The sequence below is a fragment of the Nanorana parkeri genome, unplaced genomic scaffold (assembly GCF_000935625.1).
Source record: "Nanorana parkeri isolate BGI_ZX_2015 unplaced genomic scaffold, ASM93562v1 scaffold709, whole genome shotgun sequence".
NCBI classification, from domain to species: domain Eukaryota; kingdom Metazoa; phylum Chordata; class Amphibia; order Anura; family Dicroglossidae; genus Nanorana; species Nanorana parkeri.
Window position 1 is genome coordinate 704,952 of NW_017306977.1, and position 21,346 is coordinate 726,297.

Here is a 21,346-nt window from a genome sequence, read left to right on the forward strand (position 1 = left end):
GTCACTTTAATAACAGAGTAAATTTTTAGGTTTCTGTCCACAATACTAAGTGCTAGTGTCGACGGGCTTTCGGCTTGTGTTGATTGGCTAATTCAGCATGCTTTCGGGTGCATTCTGCATGCATTTAAGATCCATTGAGATGCTTATGACATCATTTTGAGTTCATCGTCAAGTGCGTTTGACTTATAGTTGGCCTCCTTCTAAGCTGCATCATCCTGCTTCAAGCGAATTATGTATTGACTTGCATAAGGAGAGGAACAGTTCTGATGTAAACAAAAGTCTAGTGACACAGGCCTTTAAGGTAACCTTTCCATTCATCATTTTATTAAAAATAATGTTTCCAGTTAGAGCTTGTGAAGTGCTTTCTAAAACACCCCTTCTTCCTTAAAAACCCATAAGTGAAAACCACCACATCTTCACAAAGCCATGTAACTTATATTGGAAGGGGAGAAGTTGACTGGTCAAGAATGAATGTTGAATGTGCAAGTATCTTAGAATCACAAACCAATGATGTAGGTAACGGCCCCTACGTAAATCCTCTGAAATCAGGGTGAAATCTGAGCAATGCGCACGTGTTTACCAGTGGGGACTTATTGACACCCTGGGAGCTCCTTCAAACTGACATGTTTAGACTAGAATGGCCAGAATCGAGCATAAGATAATCTGGTCTTAATGGATAGATGTGTAAAGATTTTTGGATTTGTACATATACACTACCATTCTTCCATCAACAATTCTGTAGGGATTCCATTTTCCCATAAATGTATGATGTATATACATAAAATTAGTACATTCATAATGTAATCTTTATTTCAAAGTACAAACACCCCAATAAAGCTGATTTGAAATACAAAATTGAATTATAATGTCTTCTGTCTTTCAGCTTTCCCCAGACAAATTATTTTTCCACAGTTATTTATTGTATATCTGTGTTTCATTTCAGGCACAGTATTCCATACTTACCATTTTACATACAGCGTCACTCTTTACTAAGCATCTATCTAATTTTGCTCACACATGCCAATATATTTATGATTCATAATGGCTCTTAATGTTCAGGTACATCACTGGATTGAACATTTTCAATAACCACTTTAAGTAAGAAATTAAATCCCCCTAATGCAAGATTTTAATGTTAATGAGTTCAGTAGTTGAATAGAATTAAATAATCGCTGTAATCAACTTGTTAATCATTTTGTATCTGCCCCTTACTTCTATTTTAAGCACGGAAATGTATATTCATGCATACTGTGAACTCCAGTGTGACAAGTTGTTATTTATTCCACAACCAATATTTTCTGTTAAAAAAATGTAAGAAAGCTTCTGAAATATACATTTCAGATATTCTATATTGAATTTAAAATATTCCTTTCACAACATTTTGAACCTTATTGCACAACTTTAAATCAGTAAATCAAGAATATTGTATGAGTCTGTAAGTTATATAGTCAGTGACTCATTACAAAGGTTTACTAGACATTAGAAATATTAACTTTACTCACTAATTTATAATTAATCAAATTTTTTATTTTGATGGACATTACATATATTAATTGCCTCCAATTTTTGGACTTGACTTATTTAATTAATTAAGTAAATGGTTTACTAAGTGTACAGTCGTACCCATACACAGATAAAGACTGTCAACCAATAGAAATAATTTTGATGTCTTTAAACAGCAATTCAATGGGGTGCTGCAGCAAAATGTTACAGATGACCTCAGGGTAAAAAAAAAAAAAGAATTCACACATGGAGAATGTTTTAATTTGATTCTCAGTTATGAACCAAGTGAGAGAGGCCAAGTTCACAGTCTAAAGCTTACTTGTATAAAATTATATGTATATAAAAGATGTGCATGTCAGGTTAAAAAAAATTTGTGAAAAACATCACTCGCAAAGTAAAGCCCTGGTGTCCTGGTTGCTGAAACAAACAGATTTGTAGAGCTAAAATAAAATTATACCCTTTAGTAAATCGCTTCCTCAGCATGGTAAACTTGCTTTTTATTAGGTTTATTTATTACACACGTGGTTATATTCAATAATGCATTGCACTGAGCAAGGCAGTTTACCCATAGCAACCAATCAGTATACATATTTTCATACTGGTCAGACTTTAGTTAAGTAAGTTCTGATTGGTTGTTATAGATTATGGCACTTTACTCTTTGTAATGTATTTTGAATAAGCCCATAAAAATATTTTTTCCTAAAGCTTTGCCAGGCCAATACCAATTAGGTTGAAAAGGTTTTTTTTTCCCCTAACCCATAATTGCCTTCACTTGAAACATGGGTTCACTGCTTTGGCAAACCTTTAGTAAACCCCACCTAACTGTAGAGTTACTCAATTCTGACATTGCATTAACTCATAATGTTTGAACCAGATTTGTCATTGTTGGTGTGCAATTTTTATTAACTAGGATTTATAATTTTTTTTGCTTTTTGTTCCTTTATAAAAAAAATGAGTACTTTACTAACAAGCATTTGTTTTAGCACAACAAAAAATGAAGTATAATTAGCTTATCCCACTTTGTAAATCAATTTGTATGCATGCCGATTCATACCAAACTTCTATTTATACAAAAAAATTGCAACAATACAGTTATCTTTTCCAGTCCTTTTTGCACAAAATTTATTTACAATGTTTACATAACTGTTCCATGATGGGACTATGGAAAAAAATGTACGCACGACTGATGCCTTGCTGAGAAATTAAGTCAATGTATTAAAAATAAATCTTCTACAGTTCTTGCTTTCTTTTTTTTTGAGCTGCATGAAAACAGGAAGTGATGCACAGATTGGTTGTCGCTGAATGGGGACACTGATGCTCCATTGTGACAATTATGCTCCAAACACATTGCCTTTTGGTTTCCATGCCTCCTCCTACCAGCCTCCTTAAGACACTGCCTGGCCTGCAACAGCTGATTAATCATTGTTAATGACTCCAGTTTTTCCCATCCTTCCCGATTTACATCTGTTCAGGCCAATTCAAATATGGTGAGTAAATGAATTAGACATGCAAATTCAAGCCCCAGGCTAGAGAGAAAGACGGAGACAGAGAAAGAAAAAAAATAGACAAAGCTGCAGAGAAAGAGCGCATGGCTGAAATCCTTGGATTGAAATTAAAAAAAGATATTTTGCCTGACATACTTATCATAATGTTCTAAAATGACCTGCAAATGAGGACTTTCAGTCGTCTGCAGGATAACTGTAAGGCTTTAAGTAAGGAGGCTTCTGGAGGAAGTGAAGAGCTATGGAAACAACACACATAGTGTGGAAAAATTTCACATTTTTTTTAAAAAAATCTATAAGAAACAACATAATATGGTTAACAGTATAATATCATTTACAATATTTCACTCTTTGTTCTCTTAATGTCTTATATATGTATTTATCGTGTCCCCAAAAAGTTGATTTTCAGCATCTGCATTTTTTTTTTATGTCAGCGTTCCCTATATCAAAGTATGTTCTTGTTTCTATGTGGACGCCAGGATTGGAACTCTGCTGTTGTGGCAAAAGGACAACACATAAAACTTTCCATTTCGGTATTTCAGACATTATTCCCTTAAATTACTGGGCATGGATGTCCATGACATGCCCGCTCATGGTGGGGTCTCCTGTATTTAGTACTGAGGGACTAGAGGCTGACATAGGCATTGCAGGGTGAGAGGGTCCCCCATGCATCATCATTGCTGGGTGGTGATGGTGTCCAGGAATGTAGGTATGCATAGACGGCCCATGGCGCAGCTGAGTGTGATGCAAGGGCATCTGCGGTGGAGGATAACCTGGCTGTCCCATACTCATACCCATTGGCCCACTCGGAGATATGTAATTCCCTGGCATACCTTGCAGTCCTAAGAAAAAGAGAAATGAGCATACAGCATTAACTGGCAGTGTGTTTATTTGTATCCGTAATAAACTAAATAAGAATTCATACAAAATTTTAAAAAATGATATGTAAGAATTACTTTCAATATTTAAAGAAAAACTTCAACTGGGACAAAAGTGCTTTTCTAATGTGAACTTCATAAGTGCAGTACTATAGCTTACAAATAATTTCCTAGCACCTGTACTGATTTAATCTCAGTAGCTTCAGAATACATCCAATACTTGATCAAATTTCACATAAACAAAACATCTTCTCTAAAACAGTGGATTGAAGAAAAAAAGGTTTGGGGGTACAGACTATTCTTACAGCTACGTGGGACAAATCTTCACAATAATAAAATGTATTGGGAAATCTGTTAACGATCAGGCTCAAACCAAAATATCTTTAGTAAATTGTTTTAATGCCCCCCAAAAACAATCAGATTCAAATGTTCACTAAAATAATGACAACCCAGGAATGAAAGTTTGGGTGGTGATAAATGGACAGATCTCTCCCTGAGAACAAACAGTCAGAAATCAGCTCATCTTTTTTTAAATCACCACCTGACCAAAACACTTTAAGGGGAATTTATCATAACTGGAGCAGACAAAATCTGGAGCAGCTGTGCATGACAACCAATCAGCTTCTCTCTTCCATTTTCAAATCCATACTAAACAAACTGAAGAGAGAAGCTGATTGGTTGCCCTGGGCAATTGCTCCAGATTTTGTCTGGCCCAGTTTTGATAAATTCTCCTCTATGTGCTCTTCATATAGCCCTACAACATGGTTACTCTGATGATAAAAGGTTTGTTTTATGTTCTATGGCAAAAGGGGAACAACTCAGTGGTCTCAGGAATTCGCTAGCAAATCAGAAAAACTCTTTGTAGGATAATGGCCCTATCCACTACAGTCTTTTATTGTTTTTAGGGGCACACAGAACTGCAGGTGAAAGGATATCTCTCCAATGGTGACATAGGCTAAAACAAAAATAGACTTTTAGCAGATTAGAAGTTTGAATAATGTTGTTAGAGTTGTCTCTGTCTTCCTGTCCAGGTGACAACTGCATCTCAGTTTTTGTATGGATGACACAGGAAAAGGAAGTTATGGCAAAGTTCTCAAATGGGGGTGAAGGGTTTAACTCTTCCCCACTCAGTCCAAAACTAAAAATGCAGCAGAAGTTAGGCTTTAATGTTAAAATAAATATTGGTTTTTGTATAGTTTGTAATTAAATATATAAGGTGTTGTCGAAATTCACTTAATACTCTGCTTTCTCTATGTGCCTTGCTAATCCTTTTATATCACTGCAAGTCTACTAGCAGGCCCTGTCTGGTAGAAAATAATAGACTTTCTACAGTCCCTAAGGAAATGAAACATCCACAATTCTCCAAGCAATCAAAGACCATGTGATAGAGGCTACCTAGGTTTTAGGTCATTGGAGGATATTTTTTATTAAAGAAAGAGGTACTTATATATGTAAAATAATTATTATTATAAATTATTTGTATAGTGCCAACAGTGTAAAATCAGGAGAGACATTACATTTACAATACCATGCAAGACAAGATGGTTAGGAAGGCCCTGCTTGTGCAAGCTTACAATTTGAATTGGTAAATTGGTAAACCCCCAATGCAGCCTGATTGTTTTAATTATTTTTTTTGTATAACCTGCCTTAGAAGCGGACTGGTCACTTTGGGGCAAGTGAGAGAGTTCTTTAGTGTCTAAATTCAAAACAGTCCTTCATTTAAAACCTTTGAGAAAAATTGTCCTGTGTTTTTACAGCACAGATTGCATGGCTTAAGAGCCCTCTTTGCACACCTTAAAACTATTAAATAAAAAAATGCACTTAATAGTTTACAAAAATGAAATGCATTATGTAGGGATGATAAATGGAAGCATTTCTGTTCCCTTTATACATGCAAGAAATCAATAACTGTTAGCAATTAATTCCTTCCTTGTGATCATGAACATTTAAAATAAATCAGACTACAAACTCAGTCAAGCTTTCACTAAATTTGAGAACAATGAGGAAACGGAACGTAAAACAATAGCCCCCCTGCTTTCTGTGGGCCTCTGTCTTCTGCATGGTTTGCTCTAGTTGATGAAAACTGACAGGTGTATTGTCTCAGAGAGCTATAAGCTCCATAATCATCAAGGGTGAACGGCATAACGCTATTCCTAAGTAGGTTCAATTGGCTTTAGTTCTAAGTAATGTTGCAGCATGAACACCTTGGATTCAGGTCTCAGGGCTCCAGCAATGAAAGGCTGCTTAATCTAGCCTAAAGGAACGTTTTCCTCTTTTTTTTCTCCACTTACTAACGAAAATTGCTTATAAAATATACCATATCCATTGGTCTTTAATCAAAAGTAATGATATTTTTCATAATATCCTATTAATTTAATTGGTTATGAAGCATAGCATACATCATTTAAATTTAATTGACCCAGAAATTAAGAAACAATATTTAGATTAACTAAGCTGGGAATGTTCATGATGTGTGAGACAGAGGCTGATGGCTTCCCAGAGCTTGATGTTTGATTCAAATTCAGGGTACACACAACATTGGCCTTGCAATTAGGAATAGATTAAGAGCAAGAGGGAGAAAAACAACAAACTGCAGCAGCCTTTTTTTGATGGCAGAACAATAACAGAAAATCAGATTGCGACTGCACAGCTCTGCATTCCTTTAGGGAAGAATAATATTTTCGTTGCTAAATAATACAAAGCAAGATTGTAGCCCACTATTTTCAATCTCTCCCTCGTTCTCTCTAGACTTCACTGGGGCTGCCGCTGAAGATTGCATTAATGATCTCTATTTTTGTATACTGAATGAGTCAAATCCATTTGTCACACTGCAAGTGATGGCATACTTAATTTGGATATAGTCAATTAGCCCAGGCAAAGCTGCACAACCTGCTGTGCACACCTCTATTTTGTATTCTTTTACTTTCCTTTTGCCACACGTAATCCTATTATAAAGGACAGACAAAGAGAAGCAAAGTGGAATTTCAAAGTTTTTCTCGGATGGAATCCTCTATGAAGCTGTGCATTTTTTTTTGCCTAAGTCTGCACTTACTTTGGTTATAAAAGTCCATGTTTGCAATTTGGTGTCTTGGAAGTTAGTGAAGAAGTGTAACTCATGCATCAACTGTGGTTAGGCAGATTTATGACACTATAGGGACATGCTCTTTCCTCTCCTTGCACTGCTGCAGACTGCTTACATTTTGCAAATAAATCTGTTAATGTACAATGTGCAAAGTGGTCTTTGAAACAGACAAACATAAAAAAAATCAGAAGGAAAATACAGAATGCCTGAATTTTCATGGAAAAGGAATGAACAAGCATGGAGCTATGGGCAGGGAGAATACACATTAAGAGAGAAAACACATCAAAATAAGATAAAATCCTAGACAAAGTAGAAACGGCATCCCCCGTTGTACTTACTTCCCCCTTGCTTTGCCATTGGTTAACTAGATGATGGTTACATGTAGTGCCATTGCCCCTCCATGCCCATATTCATGCCCATTCCACTCATAGGTCCTATAAGGGAGATAAAAATCCAAGAAAAGGCCAGCAGATCAGAAAAGTGAACAGAAAGCACCCAAAGACCCTACGTCACACACCATTTGCAAAGAAATCAGGGTAGAGGTAAAGCACCCAGATTGACAGCCATATAATGATTGGCAGACAGATAAAGACATAGTCCAAGACATCAAGGCTCAAATTAAACATTTAACTCTTTGGTTAACACATGCACAAATATGCAATAATACTAAATAAATAAGTAAGGGAAGCACTTAATCTTACCTGGTGCTCTAATTCCCATGTGTTGCTGGCCGTCCATTACAAAACCTCCCATGGGCTGTCCATCAGCATTGTAAGGTGTTCCTTGACTTACTATAAAGTTAAAAAAAACTGTTATGTTCTTATCTCCAAAGGATATAAACACATAGATGAGAATTACATAAAAATAATAAAATAAATAAGAATACTTGACCATGGCAACCAATCAGATTGCTACATGTACTTGTATTTACTATAGGTTTTGAAATTGGAGCGGCTGTGTTCAGATGTTTTGGGCCACATCTGCGCTTTTCCATTTTCCGACATTGTTTCATGCAGTAAAACAACATGGAATAACTGAAATGTTACATTAAAGACTTCCTCGTTTGCAGTTCACATACAACAAGGATCTTTGCATGTTGAAAAGTTGTAACTGACAGAACTTTAGACAAATTAGTAACTAACAAGAAGCCCAACACCATCTTTCCTGACCGGCATGCCATTGTTGTATATGATGTTTGATATCTCTTGCTTGGTATCAAGAGTATACAACACAATTTAGTTAAAACAAGGATTACAGATTTAGAGTTCCCAAAGACACTTAAAATAAGACTCCTGCATTGTATTGCAGGTTTTAGTTGAACACATAGCAAGCGTGCTTTCAAGTAAAATGCCTTAAGCTAAAGATATAAAAAAGATCTACCTCTTTGAACTTTGTTGAAGCCAATAAGTGATACTGACCCTGTTACCCTTTTTACAGGTAATAAAGTTTACAGCATTTCCACACCAAGCCATGCACCAGGGAGTGGTCAAAGTAGCAGAAAGTATAGCTGAGAAGAAAAACTCATTCAAAAAGTTAAAATGTGTAGTAAAAAATTGTGAATTGAACCAATTGTTGCACCACTACACAAATAGTAGAGGACGGATGCCTTGCTTTGTTTTACTCCCGGCATTACTATTATTTACCAGGTATTGGACCTCCCGGTGAATGGCTTGAGGATGGTTTTCGCCTGCGTGACTTGAAAACAGTTACTATGGGAGACTTGCCTGCTCGATTAGACTGATCTATCATAGGCTGGACTATTCTTCTTCTAGCGTTTATAAACCTGGAAAACACACACAAAATACATTGAGTTACTGACATATATCTGGATACATGTGACCTTTCATATAAAAAAACCCCACAAATGCTTAAAGGACTTTATATGATATTGCAAAGCACAATGTGCAAAGTACAAGGAACAACTCTTTGTAACCAATCACAAATTCTCTGTTATTAGTCTGATTATTTTAAATGCTGAAAGCATAAACCTGATCAGCTAAGCTGGGCATGCAGACTGAACGAGAAAAAAAAACGCTTGTTTTCCCCATCCACGCTAAACACAATATGGATGGGGAACTCTCCTCTGTCCGGCCACGGTATTCTGACAGCAGAGGCATTCCACTGTCAGATTACCCAAACAGTAACTGCAGTTGATTGGCAGTCACTGTTTGGCAGACAATTTTCAGACTGGCTCCATCGACGAAATTCGATTGAACAATTGACTTTTGTCGAAAGAAGGGGGGCCGACAGGGCCACACACTGCTTGAATTTTGAGTAGTGTATGGCCAGCTTTACTCCAGATTACTCCACTATGTTTTCCTTTCTACTGTGTTGCAAATGGGAACAAAGGTGCTAGCACTGAGGTCTTAGCAGACAACAGAACTACTGTAGTTCAGTCAAATGTTCTACAAGTAGATACACTTTCTTTGAAACCCACCTAACCCCTGATGACCTCCTGAACTGATTTATGTTTCCCTGCTTTTACCGCATTTGGACTTTTCCATTTAAGCACTACATGAGGGAATTAGTCAGGTTTGCTGAAAAACAATATGTGTGCCACTCCACTTCTAATTCTATGGGGGAAAGTAATTGCAAAATGCCTGGAAGGGTGAAGTCTAATACAATAAGTCTAGCATGGCTAGCTTTTGTTTTGTGGCTTCTTCACAACTTTTAATAAAATCCTCCCTTTTCCTTTGGAGTTTAATTCTATTTTAATGCCCACTATTAAGATAATGAACTGTGGTGGCAGTATACCATCAAATGAGGGAACGTCTGGATTTTTATCACCACACACTGCTGGGGAGTTCAGAACAAGGCATTACACTTATAGGGTTTTTTTTTTTTGGCTTATTGAAAGAGTGGGGTCAAGGCAAGGTCAATGCCACAGTGCATTTTCTCATATAATCCTATTTACTTCAGAAATCATTAAAGGTCAAAAAATACATGGTCAACTCACTGACCAGCTAAAATTACAGTATTGTATCAAAAGTATAAATATTGCACTTTTATTTTCTGTAAAACATTTAAAAAGGTAATATTTTTCCTTTCTAGTAGAAATGGCAATCTTAAAATCACATGACTTCATTGTGGTAATACACTTCAGCAAACATACTTTTCAAGTGTGCACTGAAACTCTGGACTTGTAATTATGACAGTAAGCAGAAACAGTAGATATGCTATTATTGGTGATATATACTGATTTTCAACGCTCTAAGAACTATTGAAATCATAAAATACAACAAAAAAGTAATAAATGTGAAAATATATGAAAAATATGGGTACACAGGAAGTGAGCAGACATAAAGTACCTTATTGCTTAATGTTAACAAGCTTCACAAGGCAAAGATGCCAGAGGAATATGGGAATCAAAATCCCCCCTCCCCATAGCCAATTGTCTACCAAAATGTATTAAATAAAGTTTAATTGGGTAATCAAGGAAGAGAACATAATCAAAAACATTAAAAAATAAAATAAAATGGCATAAATGTTATAAAAAAAAGAAATAAACAAATCTATTGTAATGAAAAGCCTCTTTGACCTTCAGTTTAGAGTGCATGTATCCCACCCTTTGTGACACACACAAATTTCTGAATGCTTCCCCTGGCAGGAGGTCTCAGCATAAACACTTTCCCGTGGCCTTCTCAGACTAAGGTCCACTTGCCATTGTTCCTTAGCCGCAGTTCCACAGGGATCGGTATGTGGTGCAACTGTCTGCCTGTTTAACTCTCATTCATTAGAAATGGCAAATTAAAGACAGGCTGTAGGTTCCAAGAGTGTGAAAAAACACTACATTTTACTGAACATGTATGCACAAGTGGGCATATTTAGATTTGCATAAAAATAAAAAAACATATAAGAAATATTATTAACGGTATAATATTTTTAAAGATTTTGGCAGCTATTCAAAGTTTAAAGGATCCACTTTGCCTGCTAGTCTTGTGAACACATTTACTTTTTTTTCTTTCTTCAAAACAGTCATTTCTTTGTGTGCCTTAAGGGTGCATTCACATGCAAGAGACTGTAACTTTTCCTTCTGGGTAGTAATAAAATGGCATTCTTGCTCCTCCCCAAAGAAGTCAAACTAAGGTCAGCATCCCATCCTTATATCTGTTTAAATAAACTGGTCCAGCTGTTTGTTTCCAAAATGGCCTTTGACCTTTTCTCTCATCCCTTCAGAAAGCTTTTGCCATGCACAACAGTTGTGGTTTATAACAATAAATAGTTTGAAACCTCTACAAATGTGGCTGCAGCACTTACTGCTAATCAGTTATTTCAAGAAAGCCATCTAATAAAAAAAAAAACATCTACTGAATACACTGCTAAAGGAATACAAAAAAAGTGGTTTTAATTTCTCTGGATAGATGTCATGAGGTTGATTTACTAAAGGCGAATATACTCTTCACTTTGCAAGGGAATTTTCCCTTAGCTTAGTCAATGTGGTGAAAAATCGCTTTGCAGAGAATACCCAATCACATACAAGAACATTTTTTTTTTAAAACAGAATTTTTGCTCGCACAAGATTGGATGATGGAAGTCAGCAGGTTATTCACTAAGCTAAGTCAAATTTCCCTTGCAAAGTGAAAATTCCCTTGCATTATGAGCAGCCTATTTGTCTTTAGTAAATCAACCCCAAGTCTGCTATTTTAGCTTGAGGTCTAGGTTTACCTACCAAGCACTTAATGTACACCTTCGTGATGACAGAAAGTGGGAATATGTAGTAGATATATGGTATATGTACAAAAATATGATAATTCTTCACAGTTATGTTGAATTTTTAAAATCTTGAATAAGCAACTAATATGCAACAAGATACCTCTGCAGCAGTGTTCTGATGTTTTAAAAAATTCATGCACTTTTGTATGTAAATAATCCTGAATCCCGATTTTAGTATATTTCAGTATAATGTCTGAGTGGTTAACACCTCTGCCTTGCAGCACTGCAATCTAATTCCCAACACAGCATTTTATTTATACCTTTTGGAAGGTTTTATCTCTTTATGGAGGGGCAGGAGTTTTTTTTAATGCCCTGCTTTCCTCGAACAATCACAAAGTAGGGGAAGAATAATGGTCTTTGAGCCTCATGACATTAAGCCGCATTCAGCATAAATGTATTCTACCCAATATATTTTCATTGTATTACCTTTATAAGGTAGATAAAACATAAAATATAGTGATTAACATTGTGTGTTCATAGCTAATGTTTATAAAGTTAATTAGATGTGTTTGAAACCACAGTGATGCATTTTGGAATAAAAAAAATACCAGCTTTTAAATTGAAGTTTCATAAGACTTTGAGAATTTTAACATTCTATCTGTTCAAGAACTTTTCCAGTAGAGCAACACTGTGTAAATTACACTCTAATGTTAATTAGTTAATGTGCAGAGCACTTTCAAACAAGTGTCATTTGCCTTAAAATTTCTTTAAAACTGCTACCACAGCTTTCCCTTAATTAAATGTCATAACATAAAAATGTTTTAGCTTTTATTGCATTGAAACAACTAATTATCTTTATGATCATCATACTTTATTCTCATGCAGTGCCTCGATTATGTGCAATGGTGAATTTTCCAGATTAATACAGCCTTTGAAAACATTACATATTTACAGCACAATGTGTATTAGATGGAACTAATAAATACAGTTTGGTACATTGATGTAAAGGAACAAATATTTCATGGTGTTTTTAAGCTGTTTGAAATTGGTGTTAATTTCTATTGTGCCAAAACAGTATCTGATATAAAATATTGGTACATTCAAAAGTGAACTTGACTTTTTTTTATATCAGGCAATCATCATTCTGGCATTAGGGAGGTAAGTATGTGTGTAAATTACACTCTACTTTAGGGTTGGATTTTTACATAGCACTACATAGGGCATTAGCCTATGGTGGCAGGACTGCCAATAGTGGCACACAGCAACCTACACATGTCAGTAACAAATTCCAATGTGCAGAGGAAGTTATTATTATTATTATTTATTATTATTATTATTTACAGGATTTATATAGCGCCAACAGTTTGCAGAGCGCTTTACAATATAAGGAAGACATTACAATCACAATACAATTCAAGACAAGATGGTAAGGAGGGCCCTGCCCGTGAGGGCTTACAATTTAGAAGTTCCCATACTACTGTTCCCCATTCCAGTCTAATCTGGCTTCATCCTCACTGTGGTTGCCCTTGCAAAGTTTGTGCATGTTTGGTGTTACAGTAGTATACTATGTACACACAGGTTGCTCCCTCTGATTGGTACACCTGGACTGCCAGCAGAGTATGGTGGAAGTCTGCTCAGCTCTTCTAGTCATTGGTCCTGTATGTACTTCTTTAGAGTGGGCATAACGGTTAGCGAAACGATTGTGGTAGAATGGGAGGGGTGAGGAGAGGCACAGAACAAGTGGTCTATGAAGACAGGAAGTATAAATCCAGCACTGAATCTATTTATTGTCTTCAATCAAACAATCTATCACTATAGAGTTCTGTAGTATGGCAACCCGACCCTGATGTAAATTCACACCTTATGAGTTCAATTATATCACTATAGTTGACTATGAGTAAATGAATAACCTTTAGTTTTGAAAAGCTGCTTTGAGTTTTGAAGTTTTCAAGGGGAAATTTTTTTTGTTATAGAGGAGACAAAACATGGAAAAGTCTTAATAAGCCTGCAATATTTTCCTGTCATGGTAAATAACTCTCTATCTATAGAACCCTTCCCCTCCTTAAAGTGCAATCACTGTGACAAAGTGGTTTATTGATATTAGATCACCATAATTAACAATCTCCATTTCTCAGCTTCTAATACTTGTTAAATTTGCAGCCTGTCAGGAAAACCAAGCAAACCACAAACGACAACTTGTAAAGTCATACATTGCCAGTCTGAATTAGCCTTTGTCTATCCCTTGTACTGCTGAATTTAGAACCCCAAACTGCATAACATTATTCACAATGTAAAAAAAAGCATAGGCTGTATGCATGCTTCACTAACCACCTACTTCAGAAACATAATATTGGAATTTACTCAAATCACAGCAAGACCATCAATCATACGAATCAGTAGATTTTCCTTCAAGCCCAGCTCTCCTCCTCAGGCAGTAATGAAAAATTTGTACCATGCAGGAAAAACAGAGCACTATGTCAAGGCTTTTCCACTGTAAGAGTATGATAAAACACCCAGGGTAAAGATGATCAATTAGCTGACAAATGAAATGATGCGAAGAGAATGCTGAAGACACATATAACTATGTGTTTATGTTTTTAGACTTTTTTAAGCTTATACATGTAACTTGGAATTTAAGATGGATGCATGTTTAACAACAAGAAGCAGCTTAAATGCAAGAAATGTCACAATTTGCATAATTTTTAGCAAGGCACTTTCAGTGTATGAAAACTGCATTTTTGCTATTATCTTCAGGCAAATATATTTATAGGGCTCCAGGCAACACATAAATTCATTCAATGAGCCTTGCAATGCAATTTTAAGTGCAGTGCAATTTTGGTAAAGCCAGAAAGTTCACTTAGTTTATCTGAGTTTTATGTACATTTCACATGATACCTTGAAATCAGATTGCATGGAGTTTTCACTCTGCTTCCAGGTGACTTCTCAGGCTCTTTCCAATCTGTGCAACCTATATCTCAGGCAACTACTAGTTGGTGATGCCTATGTGATCAGCAGTTGGCATAATCAGACTTCAAGGAGACCAAGATGGGTGGAGTTTAGATTGTCTTAAATAGGCGGCTGAAAAAGGCATGTCACTGGTAACAATAAGTATTTACATAGCAGGGTACCCAATCAATACTAAGGTGAAGAACAAAAAGTATCTAATGCTCATATGACAAGATTGACTGGATTCTACCTTTAACATAAACTCATTATTATGAATAGGAATCTTGTACTAAAGAAGCATAAAGGCTGCAATTGCTGTCTTCTCAAGTATGCAGATTAGTGTTGTGACTTTTGTGATCTGATCTGCATGTTTTTTTGTGGGTCATTGTCTTGGAAAGTAGAAAAGCCACATACAGCCAGACACGGGTTTTCGTTAGAAAGTCAACATGTTTCTCCTAGAACAGGTTAACTTTAAAGGAGAATTATGGGGTGAGTGAAAAACACAATAATTCAAGCCGACCTGTGACACTGAAGCTGTCACAGGTCGGCTCTATTGATCTGGAAGTCAGTGAACACATACCGCCGATCACTGACTTCCCGATTCGCTCTCTGCAGAGAGCAGTGACTGTATGTCACCACTCCCTGCAGGGATCCCCCCTCCCCTTTCTGTTTCTCTAGTGCTGACTGGAGGAACGGATGTGGAGGAGGCGGGCCCAGCTGGCTCTGCTTCTAGAGAGGCAGAGCAAGCTGTCAATTAGCCAGGGGGGTGGATCTGGACGATATTGTCGGGATCCGTCCCAGCTGTGACACAGCTCTGTGCTCTCAGCATATAGCGGGCAATAGCCCACTATATACTGAGTTTTGGGTCACCGGAGGACATCCGTATATGTCCTCCTGTGACCCCGAAGATAACTATAGCCAAAGAGGGTTAGGCCATAGTTCTCCTTTAAATATATACACTTCTTTTATGAAATAGTAGTTTTTTTCTCAGAAGAAGCAGTCCTGGCATCACACTGTGTACTTCATCTAAAATAGCATTTAAAGGCAACCTGTCACCATAAAAAAGTATTTGGACATGCAGCAGGTCACTAATTAGGCAAATGAACATATTTTCACAGAATCTGACAGTGTCTGACAAACTGGAACAAAATTATGTTGAAAAGTTATCTGAAGGGCCCAGGCACACAGCAGAGTTCCCTTTCTGAGCACTGAGATGTTAACTTGTGGCAGATTTGGATTAAATGAGAAACAACCTATTTTCCACAGCAGTACTGTTAAGATATGTTGTTTCATGATCACTCATGTGTGCCTCTGTGAATGATTAAAAATGATAAAATGCTATCAGTTGAGCTGCTGTGCTATCCTCATTTTCCTGTGTTCCTCCCTTGCGTTGAAATCCACCAATGTACACAAGCCAAGACTGCTGAACGTCAGTCATTGTCTGCTATGTTAGATTCACTAACCTTATAATATGCAAGACTACATAAACACATAAACCCTGGAGTTATTTCATGTGCATTCTTCCACTACAAAGCATTTGATAAATAGTTATACCAAACTGAGACTTCACTTACTCTTTAAAGTTTACAGTATGTGGGTTACACATTTGACTTTGTGATATTCATACATATTTTAGCATAAAACACAATACTTTATTATTACTACTTTCTCCAGTAAAAGCTGTTTTCAGGCACACATGTAACCCAATTAAACATCAAACAGAAACAAAGGTTTCATTTGAACACGCTGCTTCAGGTTTGTAAAAGTCTCCAACTGAATCTGCACACTGATTGACATTGGCCTGCCCTAAAATCGTTTTTGCAACAGATTGTGGACATCTACCTACATTTAACGCTGTTAAACTGGCATGGACCACTGCGGTTAAGGCATTTACCAGGTAATTTGCTAAACTGAAACTATATTTCTTGATTATTTTATGAAATATATTAAAGTTGAACTCACATTTTTTTTTCTAAATCACAGCATATAGTCATTGACAATTAATAGAAATTTATATAAAAAAAGATTAACTAATATAAAGAGAACTGTACTGGTTAAACTACACCTCAAAGTTTGGGTGACATGATGCAGTAGAGCAACTCCAAATTCTAAGCAATGTCTATCTGTGTAAATGTACTAAAAGCCAATTAATGTCTCCTGTTTGTGATGTCACTTCCAAATGTTCTACCACTAGTCACAGTGACCCTTTCAGCTAACCATGTGGGCATGTATGGGTATTCTCTTGTGGTTGGTGTTTGGGTGATACAATGCACAACAACACTACTGCCCATGTAACTTCTCAGACAGTTGTAATCAGTGGGCTAAGGTTTTAATAGGTAAGAAAGCCAGTGAAACCCGAGCACCTACAGCGTGGCCAAGCTGAGTTGCTTTACAGACAGCCAAGGGGGACTTTAAATAATGTGAACCTTTAATAAATTTAGAGACAGCAAGGCACGATCTGGACCACCTGAAGGAAAATGGGTCAGTACCTATGGGGTGTATTAAAAAAACGTTTGCAGAGCCGTTCATTTGCAAAAATCTGAATTTGCACAACATTATGGTCACTAGATAAAGCTAAGGAGCATATGAAATAAAGTGTTGGGCTTCTTTTAAAGACAAACGCATGAATTAAACAAATTAAATCACATTTTTTATTATTACAGGATACTTGATTTTCACCAGGAATTAAACATGAACTATTCATTTTTTCATCTCCATAGAGCTCTACTTTAATCCAAAAGCTCACAATGCATGTTTTTCTTTATGCCATATATACCTGTGACGCTGCATTGACCCTTAGGGGTCTATTCACAAAGCTGCCGAGGGCAGCCGAGTGAATGACCGATCAGAAGTGAAGTGAGCCGAACACCGTTCGGCTATTCACTTCAGGCTGGTACGGCTGATTTCAGCCATATATCGGCTGAAATCAGCCGTACATCGGCTTGCTAATGTAATCGCTGTGCATTTCTCTATGTTATCACCTGTTTCAGTCTAAAGTAGTCTTACAAGAGAAAGCAACCTTCAATGTAGTAACTTTATCTTAGCAAACTTCAGTTTTCATGACTTCCTTTAAAACCTTTTCATTATTTTATAAGGTAAGCAAATCATAATTTAGTTTTACTTTCCCCTTTAGCAACACAGTATGGGATTATAAGAAGAAGCAGCAGCATAGTCAAGCAACACACAGTGGAAACACTATCTGGTTGCTATAGACAAATACCCACATGCATTATAAAATATTAAATAAAACTGCTTTAAGTGTGCTGAAAGCAATGTATCATACACACACACACACACACACACACTTCCTCTATAATGTCAAATGCACTTCTTTTCCTCATGCCTCTGGCTCTCCTTCATTTTTAAGAAGAGAAAATTGTTTAATCCAACAAGGAGGCAACATTTGCCCCATTCTCAATATTTCAGGCTGGCTTTTTAAGGCCTAAAAAACTCAGTTTATTTTATGGAGGCATGGCCTGGGGCTGTAATGTGATGCAAGGGAGAAGAGGTCTCTGAGGGCACACTTCTCAGTTTGCCGCTGCTACATTCTGCACTGCCTAATTACTCTGCACCATTCTTGGCCACTGTTGACTCGAAATAGGTGTGGATCAGGTCTGTGCAAGCAACGAAATACCAGAAAGTCAAACTTTGTGTAAACACACTTGGAGAGATTTAACAAGAACAGACCAAAACCTGACTTGAACAGAAGGTCTCAACTTTGCTTTCAGATTTTCTTAAAATGCTTTTGACAATAGAGCGGTTATTTTTTATGAAGGCAAATTCCTATTTTCCACCAGATAATTATGATGATAACTTTTCTAATGCTGTAAATAAGCACTTCTACTATTGCCAGTAGAGATCCTTTCTATGCAGGAGCAAGGAGGATTTTCCATCTTTCACAGGTCTTCTGTTTTAAATTATACCAAAAACAGTGACCTTTAAAATGTATCTTTAATATGATTTGCAGGTAAATTTGACATAATTGCCCCATTCATTGGCTCTCCATTTAAATATACAGGGCCTCTATTTCCATGTGAACAATCTTCTTTTTCAGCCTTTCATTTCTACTGCCACTTACGGAGAGCTGTGGATGTCAGCGACCTGTTCAAATTGCTTGACTGAGGGGGTCACAGTCATCTGGGATACCTTGCATGTTTTTGAGTTTATACTGCTTGCCACGATGAGGAAGCGAATTCTGCACAGTTAGCTTAATTATTTATGTATTTATTTGGAAGAATGGGTTTTCTAATTATCAATACCAGCCAATCACATTCTTCCTTAAAGGTCTAACATGTACAGGGAAAATTACAGCCAGAGTCTGACAGATTACTATGAAATAACAGACTGCTCTCCTTGCAGGCAGTTAAAAAATAATGCTCAATATTCATAGTTGTTATTACATCAGCTTAAGCCTGAGAGCATGTACTGATTTAGTCAGTTTAAAGAATTCAACCTGATTAGTGAAATTTAAAATAATTTAATCTGCATTTAAACAACATAAAGTAGGAAAACCGAGGTCAGCATGCAAACATAGTGATGTAGCATAGCTCATCATGCATCATCATGTACTCTTGCCAACAATGAAGCAAGAGGCCCGTTTGTAAAGACTATGATGTAATCTAAAAAATAAGTACATCTGCTATTGGCTCTGCAGCTAATGGAAAGACCCACAGACAGGAGAACCATTGGAAGCCCATTTTCTGCCACTAGTTAGACTAAACACAAAAATCCCTTTGGAGTCCTAAATTTGGCTGAAAATATTTTAAAGAGTACTTAGAGAAAAAAGTCAGGAACAATAATTAAATCATGCTTAAACATTTTCATTTAAAATGCTTTTCCTATTTCCTGATTAAAAAATATTTTATTAAATGTTAAAAAAATGTAAGAAAAAAAATGACTGTGTTGCTTCTAACAACCAATTCATCAGTTGATTCATTTCTCCAGTCTGCATCAGGGAACTGCTAGCTGGAATCAAATTATATGTTATTGGCATTTTCCGTCTAAAAATAAACTATAAAGCGTCCTATATTAAAGCTAAACTCGGGGCAAAAAAACCTGAATACACCATTAATATACATACACAAAAGCTGTTTTACCTGTCAAAGGATTTATATTTCTGTCTTTCCAGTCCTGAGATTTACAAAGCCTTGTTACACAGCAAAGCCAGTCTGGTGACCTGCATTTTATCTGCTGCAGTTGAGCAGTACAACCAGGTCCCCTTTCTGCCCCCATTCTGTGATTAGACATTGACAGAGTAGCAGCAGGCTGGTAAGGTCATCTCTCTGCCTGTCAGCATGTTCCATGTCAGCATATGTGAACACAGGACACCCGGTTGACACCAAGTACTGCCCTTCACTCTATCAGTCCAAATGCTGTTGTACAGGGTTACAAGAGACTGAAACAGTAATACATACATAATTGCAATCATTGGTAGTATGGAATATATGCCTGGAGTTTAGCTTTAACCTTTTTTATGCCACTGTCATAAGGGTCACATAATGGAGTTTGTTTACCTTTTTTACAGTGATCTATTGAATTAGTAGTAGAAGTAAATAAGAAGGGCTGTTAAGCCATTCAATCACTTCTACACCATGTGCCCTGGGCTTGCCTGCCCCTTCTGGGTGCCCAGGACCTTCAGTGTGGGTGTCAGGATGGAAAGCAGTGGGAAATCAGTATCAAGCTCTGGCCAGGGTGGAAGCTGACCACAGTCTGTAATTGATGAGCTTCAATTGAGTTCAGAGGTGACATTAGGGGACTAACACACCCCTCATGTCCCTTTAAAGAGAACCTGTCACCTGCAATTTGCTATTAGATAGGGGGCTTGTGATAGCAGATAAGATTAAAAAAAAATGAATAAAAAAAAGTGTAACCCCCCCCCCGCACACATGCGAAAACTACTGTACCACACATAATAGGTGTTGCAATGATTGTTGGAGTGAGCGCAATAATTCTAGGGCCATCATTTACTGTTAACTCAAGGCTGATGACCTGTAAAGGCTATTAAGACATCACCTAAGGACAATTTTGGTTATAGTAGTTCTTAAATTTTTTTACAGTCATGTACAATTTTAATTTTTGACATATTTGATAAATGTACATTAAAAACAACCCTCCTCTTTACTAGATATTACTAAATAAAATGGGTAACATGTTGTTTTTGTGTGCACTAAAATTAGTCTGAGTGTATTTATTATTGAAAATGTAGATCTGAGAAATAGTGGAGCAAATATTGTGTGACAGAAGAAATTGCAACTGCAATTTGTATTCTACATGGTCTCTGTCTTCAAATAATATATGTTCTGGGGGTTTAAGTAACCTTTAGACCTAAAATGTACACTTTTACATGTGTGCAAAATGCTTTAAAAATGACTCAGACAGTGAAAGGGTTAAAGCTTAACCTATGTAAAGAAAAAAAGTCACCATTTCCCCCCAGCCATGGATTAAAAAACATCCAGCAGGCAAAGGTATGTGAATATGACAGTGTTCTGTAATGCCTGCACACGACTCTGGGACTAGCAGTGGGTAACACTGTAAGCCAATCAGGTTCTTTACAATTGCAATGCTGTCCACCTAATACAGAATGCTTCGTGATAGGCAGAGAGAGCTGAGTGATGGCTTCATTATTGTGCACATTAAGATGCCCTAAATTATACTGCAGCTTCATGAACTTGGGCCATAACTTCTAAAAAAAACTAAAGAAAATTGTAAAACCATTATAGTGTCATATTATAATGTTTGTGGCCATCTTTACACAGATATTATCCTTTCAATAAATGATTCCC

The 21,346-nt window shown here is 36.7% G+C and overlaps 1 protein-coding gene across 4 annotated transcripts in view; it reads right to left on the bottom strand.

Annotated features, from left to right (window-relative positions):
* Positions 1-2,750: 2,750 nt before the first annotated feature.
* The window catches only part of MEIS1 (Meis homeobox 1), a 146,424-nt gene continuing 127,828 nt past the window's right edge, over positions 2,751-21,346 (bottom strand). For 2 of the 4 annotated variants that reach the window (XM_018563904.1, XM_018563906.1), the window contains 3 exons: positions 8,690-8,748; positions 7,667-7,756; positions 2,751-3,847 (listed from right to left, as the gene is read on the bottom strand). In XM_018563904.1, coding sequence (XP_018419406.1) covers positions 3,564-3,847; positions 7,667-7,756; positions 8,690-8,748 — 433 coding nt within the window. In that variant the 3' untranslated portion in view covers positions 2,751-3,563. Of the gene's footprint in view, positions 3,848-7,303; positions 7,400-7,666; positions 7,785-8,675; positions 8,749-21,346 lie in introns of all 4 variants that reach the window. The other 2 variants (XM_018563907.1, XM_018563905.1) reach the window with 2 other exon arrangements.